The 19,820-nt window shown below is 44.7% G+C and overlaps 1 protein-coding gene across 2 annotated transcripts in view; it reads right to left on the minus strand.

Moving 5' to 3' along the window:
- The window catches only part of phip (PHIP subunit of CUL4-Ring ligase complex), a 35,424-nt gene extending 17,195 nt beyond the window's left edge, over positions 1 to 18,229 (minus strand). For both annotated transcript variants that reach the window (XM_035522306.2, XM_035522305.2), the window contains exons 1-16: positions 17,449 to 18,229; positions 17,283 to 17,341; positions 17,170 to 17,199; positions 16,962 to 17,021; positions 14,488 to 14,638; positions 14,052 to 14,150; positions 13,739 to 13,899; positions 10,492 to 10,713; positions 9,756 to 9,856; positions 9,455 to 9,525; positions 8,529 to 8,629; positions 8,320 to 8,360; positions 6,351 to 6,449; positions 3,891 to 4,047; positions 3,142 to 3,276; positions 2,426 to 2,554 (exon numbers count right to left, since the gene is read on the minus strand). In XM_035522306.2, the coding sequence (XP_035378199.1) occupies positions 2,426 to 2,554; positions 3,142 to 3,276; positions 3,891 to 4,047; positions 6,351 to 6,449; positions 8,320 to 8,360; positions 8,529 to 8,629; positions 9,455 to 9,525; positions 9,756 to 9,856; positions 10,492 to 10,713; positions 13,739 to 13,899; positions 14,052 to 14,150; positions 14,488 to 14,638; positions 16,962 to 17,021; positions 17,170 to 17,199; positions 17,283 to 17,341; positions 17,449 to 17,488 (1,656 nt within the window). In that variant the 5' untranslated portion in view covers positions 17,489 to 18,229. The remainder of the gene's footprint in view (positions 1 to 2,425; positions 2,555 to 3,141; positions 3,277 to 3,890; positions 4,048 to 6,350; positions 6,450 to 8,319; positions 8,361 to 8,528; positions 8,630 to 9,454; positions 9,526 to 9,755; positions 9,857 to 10,491; positions 10,714 to 13,738; positions 13,900 to 14,051; positions 14,151 to 14,487; positions 14,639 to 16,961; positions 17,022 to 17,169; positions 17,200 to 17,282; positions 17,342 to 17,448) is intronic.
- Between the last annotated feature and the right edge of the window lie 1,591 nt (positions 18,230 to 19,820).

Consider the following 19,820-nt stretch of genomic DNA (forward strand, 5'->3'; position numbering starts at 1 on the left):
TAGAGACACATTTCTCAAAAACATGACCTAGTTTTCCCTGACGTGTCCCTGCACGATGCACAGTAGGATAAACAATACTGTTGTTTTCTAGTTAAAAGAATTTTACATGAAAATCTTTGCAGCCTGCAACTGATTTTCCTTCAGTTCAGTGAAACATGACTCCTTTCTTTAAAGTGTTGTGTTTTTCTCATTTTGTTAAGAACTAAGCCAGGAACATTTTTAATACACTGCTCATATTTTTAATGCATATAAAATCAGCAGCATTTTCTCTGGCTTGTGTGGGGAGCGAGGACTGGGAAACAGCGTTACCAGAGCGGAGGCACCACAGAGCGCTGTAAGCAAACAGCGAGAAGCCAGAATAAGAAAAACCAGAGTGGAGCTGGAGCGGAATAATTACAGAATGCACTCAGAGAAGGACAGAATTTTCTGCTGCTCCACCCTGTTCACATACTCCAGCCCAAGTTAAAAGAAGCCCAGTGTCATACCTTTGGAGATGCGTTACAGTATGACACTATAAAGAGTCATACCTTTGCAGATGTATTACAGAATGACACTGTGATGGTCATACCTCTGGAGATGGGTTATAGTATGACACTGTGATGGGTTATACCTCTGGTGATGTGTTACAGTATGACGCTGCGATTAGTCATATCTCTGGAGATGTGTTACAGTATGACACTGTGATGGGTCATACCTCTGGAGATGTGTTACAGTATGACACTGTGATGGGTCATACCTCTGGAGATGTGTTACAGTATGACACTGTGATGGGTCATACCTCTGGAGATGTGTTACAGTATGACACTGCGATGATGCCTTCCCAGCCTTTTGCTTATGTTGTGCTTTTCATTTGTATGTTTTAATCTTGTGTCACGCCCCACACAGGTGACGTGTGTTGAGTCTCATTGGCTGTCATCTGTGTGTCAGTATGTGGCACTTTATAAGATCTTCCTGTTAGTGTGACTGTTCTGCCATCACTGATGTTATGTTGGCTCGTTTTCATTTAACCCTTCACTTGGAGACTAATGTTTGCTTCCTTCCTTTTTACCGCTTTGTCCTCTTCCGTGACAGATATGTTTATCAACCTGTGAGGTCTGTCAAGGGGTTGCAGGATTTTTAGATTAAACACTCAACACTCACCTTAAAATATTTAAGCAGCAGTGATTTAAGCAGCAGCAGTTCAAGCAAAAGGTGAATCTTAAGCAATTCATTAATTTCCCACTAGAAGGTGCCAGAATGTCTTCTTCGAGAGCAGGAATATTTGATCCTCACCGCCGTAAACAGAGGGGAACAGAGTGGTGTGCTGGATCACAAAGGTTGAACACTCCTGTGTTGGAGTGTGAAAGAATACAAGATCTCAGAAGAAAGTGGGCAGTCATTAACTTCAGTTGTTTGTTGGAAAACTTTGCCCTCAGTTTGTGTGCAACGTTCTCGGCATTACGGTCTTGTGTTAGAGCAGCCCGTTTTGGCATCTCCTTTCTTTGTTTTTTCCAGAGTTAATTAGAGGTGTGTTGTATCCTTTCTAACGCCATTAAATTCCCTCACCTGCTGGCTCCCCACTGAGTGTTCGGCGCCTGGACTCCCCCTCACCTCACCTTCGTCACTCCTGTGGCCCCTGGCACACCTTTTCCTGCCGGCCGAGCTGTACGAACCCAAGCGACCGCAGCATGGTTCTCCGCTGGAGGTTGGGTGTGACCCCTGGGCCTGTGATTGTGCCAACGGTGTCCTCCCAGACACAGCGCCACATTCTCTTAAGTCAACTGCGGTTGAAGCGCTACAGCAAGCATCCATCTTAACCAGCACCTACAACTTCGCATAAGGCAGGATGAATCCCCTCCGGGCATTGTGGGTATGGCTTCTGGGCTCACGAACGCCGCCCTGCAGTCTTGCAGTGTGAGTTATCCTCCGTTGGTGTCTCATGCATCAATGGTGTCCTTCTTGGGCTTTATAGTGTCCAAGGACACTGTCCGCACGGACCCAGTCCCGCCTCTCTCTAACGGCTCCGGCACTTCCTGTGCTTTGCCATCTTCTTCCAGCATTTTGTGCACCACTTCACTTCCTTGTTGTCACCCTTCACTGCCCGCACTCGGTTTGTTCTGTACTCGGGCTCACCATCCCTGTCCTGTTACAGCGTTTGTTTGCGCGTTCGTGTACGTTCGTGCACGCTCGTGCACGTGCTCTGGGCTACCCGATGAGGGAACAATGATTCTTTGAGACCAGGACATGATGTGGGAAATGTGATACACATGACATGGCACCGTGTTAATTCCATATTTACATGTTACATCAGCTCAGACAGATAAAGCCCAATACAGACAGATATGAGAGAAAGAGAGTGATGATGAGAGAGAAGGAGAGCGAGAGCCCGACAGGAAAGCAGGCAGACAGGACCGCCATGAGGGGGCGTTTCCGAGGATCCCACCACCTTGTCATATCTGCTGCTGGACCCGAAGCCGAAGATGAGCAGGTGGCCGTGCGAGTCGGTGCAGGCGAAGTGCTGGCCGTCGGGAGAACACTTGCAGTCGAAGAGCGCCCCGTGTCCCTGGCCCTCTATCTGCAGCACACACATACATCACACGCCAGATAAAGAGAAGACTTTTATGAGACACATTTTACAAGCGGTAAATTAGAAGACAAAGGGTTGTGCTAATGGGCAACTAATCATGCACAGAGCTGTCAGCATTATATTGGGGACGGGCAGAGAGAAAGATAACGGACAACAGTTTCTGTGTTCAATAAAGCAGTTAAAGGAAACAGATGTAAACATGTTAAAAAAAAAGAAATGTAGCAAAAAAGTGAAAATATGGCGAGTTTGAAGACGACGAGGGAACAAAGAGAAGAAACGAAGCAGTCAAAGGTCTGGAACTCCACAACACCACCCTGTGCAATCACAGAGGATCAGGGCTTGGTGTACCCAGGGGTGTGTGCTCACCAAGCTCAAGTACCAGCAGAGTGTGTGTGTGCGTTGTTTACACGGTTGAAGTAGGAGGGTATTTTATGTGTTGTTTACCACGTTGAACTATGACTTTTGTGTGTGTACGATGTTTATCATGTTGAACTAGGACCATGTTTCATGTGCATGTGTGTTACTTACCATGTTAAACTATGAGTGTATTGTGTGTGTGCGCGCGCACTTTTTACCATGTTGAAGTAGGAGCGTATTTTGACTCCACGTGTTAAGTCCCACACTATGGCATTGCCATCATGGCCAGCAGAGAAGAGCACCCTGGGATCAAACGGGTGTGGCTCCAACACAAACACTTCATCCTCATGACCCTGAGAACAGACCAATCAGACAGGGCGCTTTGACACATCTACTTCTATATGGAAGAGTACGGCTGCGCTTTCATGCAAAAGAAAATGACCGACGGGAAACCCCCCCTACTTCATACACTTCGCATAGTTGTGTTTTCACTCACATAATGCCTTGCTAGTTCTGTTATAACTCCTCAAACATGGCAATACCACTGGTTTAGGGGTGAAATGCGTGAGCTTGTTAAAACACATCTGAAGTAAATTCTAGATCCAATACAGGGGTAACACTCAGCAATTTCATCATAAATCATCCATCCTCTGTTATATGGCTTGAACAAAACACTACACTACTGTACTGTACTGGCACGCAACACCTGTGTGATACCAGACACGTGATTTATCATCATCTAACGGGCGTCAGAACTGGGATGCCTGATTGATTATCCAAATCCATAAATATACTAATCTTATACTAATGTCACAGAGTAATTTGATTATACATATAATTACAGTTAATTACCTTCCACAACAGAAGGTTCCTATTTTAAAAAATGACTAGAAGTAAAATTTAGATAACAAAATTGAAGCGAGAGAGGGAGGGAGAGAGGGAGGGAGTGATGAAGCAACACTCTTACCATTAAGGTGTGGATGAGGCTGCCCGTATACGAGTTCCACACCTTGAGGGTCAGGTTGTTGGCCGCCGTTATCACCATGTTGTCATGGTAATCCCAGGCCACCATGGTGACTTTCAGCTTGGTCACTTTGTCCTCCAGGGGGGGAGGGTTGTATTTGCTAAATGAGTGAAAAAAGGGGAGGGGTGTGGAATAGAAAAAGGGGGCGGAGAATTAAAACACATTTAAATAAAAGGCTGCACCCACACCCACAACCACACCCACACCCACACACTACTCACACACACACACCCACAAACTAGTATACACCCACACACTACACACACACACACACACACAAACTAGTGTACACCCACACACTACTCACATAGACACACACACACACTAGCATACACCCACACACTACTCACACACACACACACACACACACAAGCATACACCCACACACTATTCACACACACACACACACACACAAACACACACTAGTATACAGGCTCACACACACACAAACAAGTATACAGGCGCACGCACACACACACAAACGAACTAACATACAGGCCCATGCATGCGCGCGCGCGCGCACACACACACACAAACTAGAACACACACACACACACACAAACAAGTATACAGGCACACACACACACAAACTAGTATACAGACACACACACACAAACTAGTATACAGACACACACACACACAAACTAGCATACAGGCTCACACAAATGAACTAGTATACAGACATACACACACAGACTAGCATAGAGGCACACACACAAACACACACACACACAAACTAGTATACAGGTGATCGCACACACACACACACACACACACACACACACACAAACTAGTATACAGGTGAGCGTGCGCACACACACACACACACACACACACACACACACACAAACTAGTATACAGAGATATACACAGACAAACTAGTATACAGGCTTGCGCGCACAGATACACAAACTATTATACAGGCACACACAAACTATTACACACACACACACACACACACACACACACACACACACACACACACACACACACACACACACAAACACAAACTATTATACAGACACACACAGACAAACACAAACTATTATACAGGCACACACACACAAACTAGTATATAGACACACACACACACACACACACACAAACTAGTATACAGACACACACACACAAACTAGTATACAGACACACACACACAAACTAGTATACAGACACACACACAAACTAGCATACAGGCTCACACAAATGAACTAGTATACAGACATACACACACAGACTAGCATGGAGGCACACACACAAACACACACACACACAAACTAGTATACAGTTGATCGCACACACACACACACACACACACACACACACAAACTAGTATACAGGTGAGCGTGCGCACACACACACACACACACACACACACACACACACACACAAACTAGTATACAGAGATATACACAGACAAACTAGTATACAGGCACACACACAAACTATTACACACACACACACACACACAAACACAAACTATTATACAGACACACACACAGACAAACACAAACTATTATACAGACACACACACAGACAAACACAAACTATTATACAGGCACACACACACAAACTAGTATATAGACACACACACACAAACTAGTATATAGACACACACACAAACTAGTATATAGACACACACACAAACTAGTATATAGACACACACACACACACACACACACACACACACACACAAACTAGTATATAGACACACAGATACAAACTAGTATACAGGCACACACACACACACACACACACACACACACACACACACACACACAAACTAGTATACAGGTTCACACACAAATGAACTAGTATACAGACATACACACACAAACTAGCATAGAGGCACACACACACACACACACACACACACACACGTACACACAAACTAGTATACAGGTGAGCGCACGCACACACACACACTTACATTTACGGCATTTAGCAGACTAGTATACAGAGTATATAAACTCGTATATAAACACACACACACACACACACACACACACACACACACAAACTAGTATATAGACACACACACCTTTAACTTTGCCCCATTAAAATATTAAGATAAGGATTAAGATTAAGGTGTTTAACGTTTTAACGGAGCTGCTTTACAAGCTGAGCACTCTGAGCACTCTGAGTACTCTGAGTACTCTAAATGCTCTAAATGTCACATATGGCCCAGGTATGCTCCTGGACCAAACAAATACAAATACTCCTTACTAAGGATATACAGTACACTGTCGCACTGGGATGTATATAACACACACACACACACACACACACACACACACACACACACACACACACAGACGTAGAGTAACAGCAATGGCTTAATACGAGGTGATGTTACACGATAACAAGGTAATAACACATGTGTGTGTGTGTGTATGTGTGTGTTACCCTGGTAGTTTGGTTGCCATGTCCAGTAAGATGCTTCTCCAGTCCTGCTGTTGTAGCTGCCATACTCGTGCTGTCCCATCTCTGCTTCCACTCACAAACCTGTAAACACACACACACACACACGCACACGCACACGCACGCACGCACGCACACGCACGCACACGCGCACACACATACATGCACACATATACACGCACACATACACACGCACACATACACACACACACATACACACACACACGCGCACACACACGCACGCACGCGCACACACGCACGCACGCGCACACACGCACGCACACACACACACACATACACACACACATACACATACACACACACACATACACATACACACACGCGCACGCACACGCGCACACACACATACACACATACACACGCACATACACACGCACATACACACGCACACATACACACACACATACACACACACGCACACATACACACGCACACACACATACACACGCACGCACGCACACACACACATACACACACACACACACATACACACACACACACACACATACACACACACACACACACACACACACACACACACACACACACACACACACACACACACACACACACACATACACACACACATACACACACACACACACACACACACACACACACACACACACACACACACACACACACACACACACAGCAGAACTTGCAATCAGTGGAATAACACTGCGTAGAAGGCCGCCCGCAGAGCAGTGATGCGCATGTAAGGGGCGCTGAACATTGCCGGCGCATGGCACACATGGCTTTCCATACACAGCACAGCTGCATGTGATGTCTTGTTCTTTCTGTGGGAGCCTTATAATCTGAATAGCCGTTTCTTTCAATATACACCTGTTCTGCAGGGGTGTGGGTTTATTTATTGATTTTTAGGGCTTTTCCAACATATTGTAATGAAGGACTGAGTTGAAAGTCTATTTTGATTTTAATTTTTTCTCCAAGCTTTCCTTTGGTTGTTTTGTACTAAGGACTTTCTCCTCAAACGCATTTCCACTGCATACGTCCCTCTGTTTCTCATACTCCTGTGTGCTGTTAAATTCTCTCTCTCCCTCCCTCCCTCCCTCTCTCTCCCTCCCTCTCCCTCTCTCTCTCCCCCTCCCTCTCTCTCTCTCTCTCTCTCTCTCTCCCTCCCTCCCTCTCTCTCTCTCCCCCTCCCTCTCTCTCTCTCTCTCTCTCCCTCCCTCCCTCTCTCTCTCTCTCCCTCCCTCCCTCTCTCTCTCCCTCTCTCTCTCTCCCCCTCCCTCCCTCTCTCTCTCCCTCTCTCTCCCCCTCCCTCTCTCTCTCTCTCTCTCTCTCTCCCCCTCCCTCTCTCTCTCTCTCTCTCCCCCTCCCTCTCTCTCTCTCTCTCTCCCTCTCTCTCCCCCTCCCTCTCTCTCTCCCTCTCTCTCCCCCTCCCTCTCTCCCTCTCTCTCCCCCTCCCTCTCTCTCTCTCTCTCTCTCCCCCTCCCTCTCTCCCTCTCTCTCCCCCTCCCTCTCTCTCTCTCTCTCTCTCTCTCTCTCTCTCTCCCTCCCTCCCTCCCCCTCTCCCCATGGACCCAGCAGCACTCTCTCGCCTCCTGAAACCCCGGGCGACTGGGCGACAGGCAGGTGCCCCCCAGAGGGCAAGACGGGGCACCTGGATTTGGGCCTTGCTGCCATTACTTACACTGCATCTGTTGCTGCAATAGAAGCTCGACATTCCCATGCTCCTCCTGAGCTTGACACGTAAGCATGTGCGACGTGTGCATGTTTGCGTACGTCTGTGCATTTGTGTGTAAAGTCTGGTTTTGTATGTGTGGATGTAGCGACTGGTGGTTTGGGCTTTTTCTTTCTTTGTTTTGCTGACAACATCCACTCAATAATACCCGCAGGTTTCAATAATGCAGCTGAAAATCCTTTAAATGCACGCACATGCGCACGGACATTAGTGGCAGCCTCTCACCTGTCTCCTTCATGCGAGAACTGGATGCTGTCAACTTTATCCTGTAGAAATTGCCAAAGAAACCAAAACACAAATGGAACACTCAGTGAAATGGTCAGTAAGACATATTTAAATTAGTTAATTTCAGCTCAGACAAACACACTACACACTCTCTCTCTCTCACACACACACACACACACACACACACACAAATTCATGCACACACTCACAGTGTGGGACTCCAGCTCAGCTATCTTCTCTGGCTGTCCTCCGCCAAAGTAATAAACTCTGATAATGTGATCAGTGCTGCCTGTGGCCAGGAACATCCCACCTGAAACACAGTAACACAAATATAAATCGTAGGCCATAAACTGTAGGCCACGCCCACGAACCCACCAGTGCATGTACAACACCACGTTGATATACATAAACCTTTGTAGGCGAGACTACATCTGGCAGGAGGCCATAATCCAAATTTAGACTTCTTAAAAATTCACGTGTAAATATGGAAGTGAAAACATGAGGTCTTCCCTTAAATGTAACTAAAGTCTAATTATGATTATACAAAAAAAAATTGAACAGGGTTCAAAGTGACTTTCTTATTTCGAGCACAATCTAATTAATGCTTCATTGGACTGGTACTAAAAGCCAGTTAAATGTTAAAATCCGGATGCACGTTTAAGGAATTATCAAACAACACTGATGGCACGGTTATTATTACCAGCCCCAGAATACACTATGTTTAATGGTTAATAATAATAAATGGTTGCATTGAATTATATGTACCTTGAAGTCTATTTGTATTACAAGTATTTCTGATTGATGCATGAATGACTGATGCATGTGTGTTTCTCTGCGTGTGTTTCTGTTCCATTTTTATGTAGTATTGCTTTCATAACCCCCCCCCACACACACACACACAAAGCACTGTAGCCACACGTTCAGGAGGTGGAGCCAAGACCATTACACACTATCAGGTTTCTCTGGGAAGTTTCCAGCTCATAAACACCTACAGGGCAGTAAGCTCTCTACTGGAGCAAGTCACAAGATTGGCCGTTTCATTTTTATCACTGAAACAGCTGGGAGCAGCGGAATGATATCACTGGCTACATGTAAATGAGGAAAGGGTGGGGCAGAGGAAGTGGGTGTGGCTTACCAGCACTGAAAGATGAGCACATCATCTGCACACCTGGTCTAGGCCGCTCTGTGAATTTGCTGGGTCGTGGACTTCAGTGATGCATAAGTACACACACACACACACACACACACACACACGTTACATGATATTACAATGAAAAACTAAAGTATACACTCTGTCATAACAATGTAACTGAGCAGTTTGGGACTTTTACAAAAGTGGGCTTCTATTAAAGGACTTCTTATGTACTCATTAAGAACAGTTTGTAAAAGCAGTGATGTGTTTACTGTGATGCGTGTAAGGAGCAAAGCTCACGCACCCGAATTTGAGCGTGCGAGAATCCCACTGCCAAAAGCAGATGGTTCCATCGGCACCAGTGGAGGACAGGAACCTCTTACTGCCACAGCAGAGAGGAGAGAACTACAACCACCCACACACACACACACACACACACACACACACACACACACACACATACACACACACACCCACACACACCCAACACACATACACACACACACATACACACACACATACACACCCACACATACATACATACACACACATACACACCCAAACACACACACACCCACACATACATACACACCCACACACACACCCACACCCACACACCCACACACACACCCACACATACACACACACACCCAACACACACCCAACACACATACACACACACACACCCAACACACATACACACACACACATACACACCCACACATACATACATACACACACATACACACACACACCCAAACACACACACACCCACACATACATACACACACACATACACACACACACACACACACCCACACACACCCACACATACACACACACACCCACACATACATACATACACACACACCCACACATACATACATACACACACACACATACATACACACACATACACCCCCCCCACACACACACCCCCCCACACAAACACCAAAGAAATAATGCACTCAATATACATAAATGTATTTGTGCACGTGTGTGTGTGTGTGTGTGTGTGTGTGTGTGTGTGTATACGACACCTGCAGAGAGGTAATAGACGCAGCGTGGCCCTCCAGCACGGCGAGGGGTGCACAGGTCTGCAGGCACCACACCCTGATCATCTTATCACAGCTGCCGGCAGCCAGCAACGTGTTCTCATAGCTCACCGCCATGTCTGAGATCTCGGCCGCGTGGCCCCGCAGGGTGGCCAGCAGTCGCCCGTCGTCTGTGGCCCACATCTTCACCAGACAGTCGTCCGAACCCTGCCAACGCACCGTCTTCTCTTCAGAACACATGCTGGCTTTGTACTGTTCTTCTGATTTCTGATAATAAACACTTAAAGCGATGTTCACTCTGTGACCATGCTGTTGACAAAAGAATCGATAACTTTGCAAAGAAATGATTGCTTGTGATTGTTACGGAAACGTGAAGTTAAATCATCTTTGTGCTTTCAGCTGTTTACTCTTCACACTTGCTCTGTCTCTACGTTAACAGACACACAAAAGAAAAAAAGAAACCTTCTCACACCAGTGAGTGAACAGCATTAACAAACAGGTAACGGTAAAACAAATTCTGTCCCCTCCCAAGATGAGCACAGTTAAACTTGTCGAAATAAAGTGGAGGTTAATCCAGTTCTCAGATTTGGACTGAGATAACCAGCTTGGACTGACTGACAGAGAGGGGGACCCACATCTATGACATTCCACCCCAGGGTAACAAGTCAGCAGTTTAAGGAAGCAATACCAATTTACAATTTACACATCTTTTCATTTGAAGAGTGAAATTATGAAGGATTTAACAGCAAAGCTGTTTAAAATGCAAGACACATTAAAAATAAATAGTAATTATCATTAAATGAGCTAACTCTCGCCCCGATGTAATACACACATAAAATGAAACTCTAGAGAGCTGAAGTCTTACACTACGTTGTAATACTGACACACTACTGAAGCCACCTCACAAGCTTCTGAACATCGGTCATAAAGCAGATAACAGCAACCTTTTTCTTTTTAGACAACTTACTACATTTGTTTATATTTACATTTAGAGCACTTGGTACCCTTACAAAAATAAGCATCATTTTGATGAAACAAAAACAAATTTAATTTTTGTATTGGCCTAGCATCAATTAATTTATTAATAAGAATAAATGACTTGATATAAAATTTTGATAATGAACTTTATTCTTGTTTTAACTGAACTAAGCTTTCTCACCCATGGAAAATACAAAATGGCAAAGTGTCGCTGCTCATCACCATTACAGCTGTGCTGTCTTTCCTTTACCAGTGAACTTCAAAAGACAAGATCTATGCACCACTCAACTGCATTCAGGATTCACCTTTAAAACCCGCCGAACTACCGCCGGCCAAACCTGAAGCCAAACCGAACTGGGCTGCTGGTCCCCTCACTAATGTCTTCCAGTTTTACACCACTGGACCGCACGGGGCTGAAAAATGCTCAGCTCCTGACAGAGTTGCGAAACCGCATGCAGCGGCTGGGGAACCAGCGAGCGCTGCAGCGGTTCACGGAGCGTGGCACTTAAGACCGGCGCATTCCTGAAGGTCCGAGGCAGGCGCACACAGAACGCAGATCACACAGCGGCCAAGAGCTCAGGAATATGAAGGAGAAGATGAGGATTCTATTCTTGGCTCTCCGCCAGAGCCACAAACGCAGCACATCCAGTGCCATGCACACAGACAGGCACCCCACCACCCCCAGCCGCGAGGAGAGGGAGAGAGTGGAGGCAGTAATCGGTGCTGTTCGGCCATTTTTGGAGATTAAAAAAAAAAAACTATTCCAGAGTAAAATGGAACCCAAGAGTGTCTGATGAAGCAGAAACACACCATAGCAAGATCACTCAGGACAGAGATAAACATCGCACCCACAACACTAAGGAACACACCACACAGCTAAGTCAAAGGTTATGATACAAAAATCCCACAGTCTTCTACACACACACACACACACACACACACACACACACACACACAGAGCCATAAAGGAATGCACAGACTAACATGCCCTCTGCAAAGCTCCTGAATAACTAGGGGTTCAAATGCATTCTGCGCAGATCCACAAATTAAGTCCAGTTAATGTGTTACATCACACAAATTACCACAATGCAAATATCAAAGTGAAGCCTCTGTGGCTATTTAATGGTTAACCTCTTTGTCTGCAGAAAGTAACTGCCTCTACTGATAAGATAGTGATATTAACATGCATGTCTGGAAAAACGACTTCTTGTCCACAGTGTGACAATCAAAAAGTGGTTTGAGTAATCCAAGTTAATAAGACAAAGGCTAAATAAAAGTAAAGCAAGACGCATGAAAACCCCCCACAGTCATTTAACCACACATACATTCAGTGACTTAAATGACCAACTCGGTTATTAAAACTGAAAGGCCTCCTCTCCATTCCACAGGTCTTCCTGAGAGTGTTGTGTAAAGTCAGTCAAAGCATGTAAGAGTCAAAAGGCAGCAGACCAGCAAAACTGTAGTTGGTTCAGCACGTTAGACCATGGAGTGATATAGAATAGAGTAGTGTACAGGCCCAGGTGTACAGGCCCAGGTGTACAGGCCCAGGTGTACAGGCCCAGGTGTACAGAGAGCTGCCCTGTCCTACTGACCTCCCACACAAAGTGCACTCTGAGCACGGAGAACTACACAGCAGTCATTGCCTTCAAAATCAACCAATTACCTCTTACAACCCTCAAGTTTTTCTAAAACTGTAAAACTGACACTGGACAAATTTGTATTAAGTCCAAATAGCATGATTAAATTCTGATCAAATTCACCTTTTGACATCACATAAATAAACAATTCTAAAAATTATAGAGAAGTGGAAATGCCGGCAACTGATAAGCCTGTCTCAAGGCAAATGGATGCTGAAGTATTAACTATTTCTGGACAGCAAATTCTCTGTTTTTGATTGGCTATCTTTTTCCTGACCTTGATCCAAAAGAAATTCTGTGGTTGGAAAATATGCATGCACACACACGCACGCACACACACACTCAAAGAATTAAGAGTAACCCACAAGAGTAACTTGTGGTAGTTAACTATTTTCTTTCACTAGAAATCCCTCTAAAATTCACTAATTGTTTTTCAAAATTACCTACAAAACAGAAAATTCAGTATAGTGCTGACTACAGTGAAGTTGCTTCATTTCCAATTTTATGTTGCTTAATCTCATTTATTAAATATCAATATCTGTTGTTACATGCACGTGCACACACACACACACACACACACACACACACACACACACACACACGCGTGTAAGGCTTACCGTGAAGATGCGGCGACCAGTCCGATCGAAGGCAACGCAGTACACAGACGACAGGTGTCCCAGAATCCTCTTGTGCATCTTCATGTGTGTGTAAACGGCTGTCGGGACCAGCTGACCCAAACGGTATGAACCATTCAGCCTGCGACTGTAAGTTGTCTCCACTATACACACACCCATACACACACACACGGAAACAATGGGTAACTAATAAATACAGTAATAACTAACATTATAAATAACATATGTCTATTACATAGAATTTTACTGCAAATGTCTTATTCACAACTTTCTTAGCCAATGAGAGGTGGCTTACCAATATTGGGCGGGCTTCCATAGATGACTGGTGGCTCGGGCGGCCTGCCACAGTGCAGTGCTGCGAGAGCAGATCCCTTCCATACCACGTGCTTACAACCTGTCAATAAAAAGAACCATCAACAAACGCAGACACAAGAAGTGGGAGACGGTGTACTACACCCTGGTTACCAAGGCTTTACTGCCATGACCCTAAAAGAGGACAGTCACTAAAAAAAACAAAACACTGACACACATTTACTTTGGCCAATATGCTCTAGTAGAATTTATAATTAAAGAAATAAGATAAATAATAAGATTTTAAAATTTTTATCATCATCAGCACTGTCAAATGAAAAACACTGAAGATCACGGATTACACCTACACACTACTGTGTGTGTGTGTGTGTGTGTGTGTGTGTGTGTGTGTGTGTGTGTGTGTACACATATATACTCACTCTTGTTGGTGCGTAGTAAAGACTGGCGCCCGATTCCCAGCAGTGAGTTCACTCCAGGTACACTGGCTGCAACCTCTCTCTCCAGGAGAGGACTCACACGCTCACACACTCGCAACAGGTGATCAGAGGAAATGTGCTTATATAACTTCACCTGCACACACACCCATACATACATGTATGAACAGCCAGGCACACCCAAACAAACTGTTAGATCACAGCACAGGGCGCTCTATAGTCTTATCTGTCTCACTCAGACCCATACAGTAGAATTTTAAAATATACTTCTGAGATTTACACCAAAATCAAACTTAGCTGTGGGTAGTGACTTCTTATAGGAAACAACAATTATAATGCTTTGTTAAACAGGTTTTTAATTAATGCATTTGTAATTATGTAAATACAATTAATGTAATTTATATTTATATATCTACACAAATAGAGATGTGTCTTACAAATATGATCTGCAAATGATTTAGGTCTAGACATTTAGAAAAGCCATCATTCTGAGCTTGTCCACCTGAAAATGATATACAATTGTGTGAATGGCTTTTTTATTTGTACGTTTTTAAACATCCTTTTAATACGGCGATGAATTAAACATGGAGAACGCGCGTGTCTCCAGGCCGCCCACTATCTGCCGGTTCAGCAGAAGCTCCCAACGCCCTGCTAGTAATTAATGCTGCTTTAATTGCATTTAGCATTATCCTATTGGTCGTCATACGCCAGTCGCCTGCGCACACACACACACACACACACACACACACACAGTAAGGGTAGAACCGCAGATGCTGATTTGTATCTTAAACTCACTACAGTAGACAGAGGCGGCGAATGTATCTTATAATGTCAATTAATTCATTTTATTCCTGCAATAATCGGTAAATGAACAGATAATTTACGACGCACGTTACCACATACGCGTGATTAAAATTGTGATCACTGCTTTTTGTAACCACAATAGTGTTACGTCCTAAGCTATTTAATTTTTCGTTTTTTCTATCTGACATTATCAATATATTACTCACTGCCAGCTTGACATCTTACTTTTACTAGTGATTAAAAACTGTATTATACCTATTATTATATTCTATTATTATTATTATATTTTATTACTGCTGATATCATCATCATCATCATCATTATTATCATCATCATTACCATCGTCATCATCATCGCCATCGCGTTATTCTATTGTTATTATAGCAATCGCATGTTTCCACGGGTTAATCGCTTTCATATGGATCAATAGCCGTGAGTAAACACATAAGGGAAATAAGTGGATAGCGCCAACACCAGGTGGAGGTTAGGATGATTCTGGACACGACCTGGTGTAGCAAGCTTCAGATCTCCATCCGAGACCGGCCTGAATTACCACAACACGCGCATCCGTAGCACGGACTCGCACGGCACGAGAAACGGCGCAGTGACACGTCGCTTGTAGTGGCGTAGGAACGCGCGTTCAGCCGCGAGCCAACGCTGCAACAAGCACGCGCCGACGCCACGCACGGCTAACCTATTCAGTTTGCAGGAATAGTAGCTATGACACTAATTTCAGCGAGTCCATCCACAGAGGTCGGAAATGCGCCGTGTTTGTGTGCACTACAGCCTACAGACAGACAGTTGGGTCTGGTAGTTACGCAACTGATCTCGTGGGGGGTGGCGGTAACACATGGGCCGGATCAAAGCCCAAACTTTTCAAATAAAGACATTTCAGCATCTTCACTCCAAACCAGAATCAACGTGGACTTCTGAAGTACTGCTCTTAAACGGTGCCCTGGTCCATTTGAAACAGGAATCCTTAAAATTAACTACGTGTTTACTTAATTTTCTAAATATTGATATTAATAAATTAATCAATATTATATCAGTTCTATTTTACCTCCCATTTGTACAATCGTCCTCCCTTCTTAAGCCTCACGTGGTCCAAAAATAATTTTCCACGGCAGAATTCGCGCGACAAAGTGCCCAGAAAATTCCCATAACGCCTTTAACCTCGTCTCGCGCTGTGTTCTCGGTAAACTCCTGATCAAAAGTGCAGTTTGACTCAAATAAAGTGAGGTAAAGCATGTGTAGCTGACTGCGTGCATGGCTGTATTCCACGGAGCAGGGCGCCTCAATCCCGCCCAGCACGCACACACACACACACACACATATACACACACACACACACACACACACACTGGCGCACTCATCCCTCCTCCCACCGCTGTCCTTACAGCACAACATTCATGACGTCTCTTTATTTCTGCTACATTTCCCAACTATTTAAACCCTAGCAAAGTAACTGGCACCAAACTCGCACCTTAAGGTCACTGCAGGTTCGGGGCTTTATGCTTTGACACACTTTTCTCGTTCCGAGGTTGGGTTTTCCCTTTGCATTTACATGGGTTTTTTCCTGATTTAAAAATTGCGGGAAATTCAATTTCTTATTTTGCTCTCTAAAAAAGTTTTTCTCAGTTATAGGGATCCCTTACCAAATGTTCGTAACTCCCAGGGTGTTCTTTCCCAGTCCAATCTATCCTTTTGGGTAGCAGCTGCAATGGAAAATTAGTGTTAACTGGGTTGGGTTACATTCTAGGGGGTCAAAATAGGGATTTTAAAAATTAAATCAGAAATCCGCGATAAATGAACCTCCTAAAGTACAGTGCAGTGAGATGCAACGCAAGTAGCAATGCTGCTTACCTCCTTCTCCTGGACCTCCCGTATCAGGGTCTAAAAACACACAAAAACACGGAATGATGCCACAGTCATATGCAGAGGTGTAGTTAATAACCCCAAATCCCAATATCACCCACCTCCGCCGCGTCTTGACAAGGTCCAGCTTCCAAAAATCGGGCGATTAGGAAGTAGAGCTCTGCGATGGGGGAGAACACAGGAGCTCCATTAGCTGTGGAGCAGGGCGCTGGAGGAGCACAGAGGAACAAACGTCCCCGCGACGCGCCTCTCGCTGCCCGTACTCACCAGACTTCAGCTGCGCGACGTGTTTGCTGTCCCTGGCCATGTTTGCGCTGTCGGGGCTCCGGAGCAGGCGTGCGGCCGCGCGGGGAGAGCAGAGCTGGCTGCCCTATAGTTGTGTTTGTTCAGCACCAGGAAGAGCTGCGCCTCCATTCACCCCGCGCACACGGCCCGGGCTGCCAGCCTTCCGCGCGCCCGCAAATAGTTCCCCTCGTCAACAGCACGGGGACACGACACGACGCCCCGTACAGTCGGGCCAATGCAAGGTACACGTCTCTTTCCACTAAAAATACGGCCCGGCGGAGCTAAAAGATGTGGACGCGTGTTTTCGGTTGCGTTTACGTTGAACGCCCCCTCCCTCCAAAGCGCGCAAGCCCCGTGCGCAGGAATATCAAGCCCAGCGCAGCACGCACTCAGGACGTTTTGGGGAGCTGCGATGGTGCCGTTGAAGGCGAGGGAAGAAGGCATGTTAACAGAAGGGCTGCTTTCACTGCTACATTGCGTTTTTTATTTGTTACATTAGTCGCCTGTTTGGACTGATGCAGGGTTGCCAGATGCAGTTGCGCGTTACTTCCTTGTGTCGACCACGCACTCGAGCTCGAAGCTGACGAATGCTGCCATGTTGTCTTCTAACAATAATGAGCGAGACGATCGAGTACCTTCATATTTCACCGACATTCTCCAACCTTTACTTTCAAACGTTAGCAGTTACGTTTATCTGGCTGGAACGGAGCCGGAGGTCGACTAGGCGTAAAGAAGCCAAGCGCGTGCTGGCGTTTAGGTTCGGTAGTCCTCCATTTCTTCTTCAGATCCGAGCTGACCGTAAAATGGGGGAAGGTAGAAAACAGGGAAATGTAATGAATTAAAGCTCCTGAGTTACAGCAATCCACGGCTAATAGCAACCACAGAAGATGCACACACAAGCTATGCACAAGATAAAGGCAAAAGAAAACACTTTATCAGATATTCTGTTAAGCACGGCCAGAATCAGTGTAAATGAGTAGCACCACATGTAATTCAGGAAAACGTTTATTCAGTGGAGTAATTAGGCAAATGATCTTTTTGGCCCCCAGGTTCAGCACTGGTCACCCACTAAAATAAATAATTTCCTGATTGAGCTAGAAGATTTTTATTTTGTATTCATGGTCATCCAAGATCTTGAATTTATATAGTCTTACCTTGAGCTTTAGTATCTTGGTGTTTAACTGAAAACGTATTTCAAACATTCTGTTTAGCATCAGCAAAGTAAATGCAGCATTATAGGCCAGTATGTATCAAGTTGTGATCTACTGTCTCCATTATTTGTGAAGTGTATGATCCTGAATATACACACTGACTGTTTCTGCTGGCCCAGTAAACTGGAAAAAATGTCCTACTCAGTTAATACCTGTATTTTACTATAAATATCCATTCACAGTTCATACTGCAGTTACACATAGACCAGATACAGGTTATGCTGGGTTTCTAGACTACAAAATGGCAAAAAGGGATTTCTGTGGGATAATTACCTCTGACAGTCTATTTCAGGTCAGGACAAGGTGCTTGTAGCACTAAAGGGAAATGTTTCAAACTTTTACTTCATAACTGCTGTCCACTATTCTGAGACAGTTGTGTAACTGTGATCAGTTTTTAGTTCAGTTACGACTGTTAGCTTGTCTCATTCTTCTGTAAATTTCAGATTTTGCTTATAGGACCTTGCCAAGACAGGTGAGAAACACCATAACATTTAGCAGCCTTTCACATAATTTTAATAATATGTTTGGGGGTGTGGGTGGGTGGTAAGGCTGTACTTAAAGATAAGCTTACTTGTGTACATTAAACAACTAGTGTCTTACCTCAAAAATGTGGGAAAGATCTGCATCACTAATGTATCTTCTGCGTGTCCCATTTCAGTGCTTCATTGGCAAAAGAAACTTAAGAAATAAACACTCCCAAAATACACTTAAACATGCACAAGTCAGTGATCAAGGAGAGTTGAGTAGAAAAAGAGCGATTGTTGACTGCACGCTTTGTGCAGTAGCTTTGCTCAACCACTGGAGGTCAGAGTCCCTCAGGTGTCTAAAGTGTAGAGGCCAAGTAAGGGTCAAAGGTTACCAGGCCAAATGACTGGTGGCTTTTGATGTTGCTTTGCTTACTCCTGTATTCCTGATCCTAACACACACACACACAGGACTATGGGACATGCAGTGCATTTCCATTAACAAGGAAGGTAGTACATTGCATTAACAGATCAATTATAGATCATTTGTTTAGACAACATTTACCTTGACATAATTTGACAGTATTATTACACTTCCATGAGTTAACAAAAATGAAAATCTTTCAAGTGTTCTTAGTATCAGGGCTTCACAATTAACTGGCTGGCCTTTTGAGTGATC

This window comes from Electrophorus electricus, chromosome 24 (assembly GCF_041902795.1).
Source record: "Electrophorus electricus isolate QZ-2024a chromosome 24, ASM4190279v1, whole genome shotgun sequence".
In the NCBI taxonomy this organism is placed as follows: Eukaryota; Metazoa; Chordata; class Actinopteri; order Gymnotiformes; family Gymnotidae; genus Electrophorus; species Electrophorus electricus.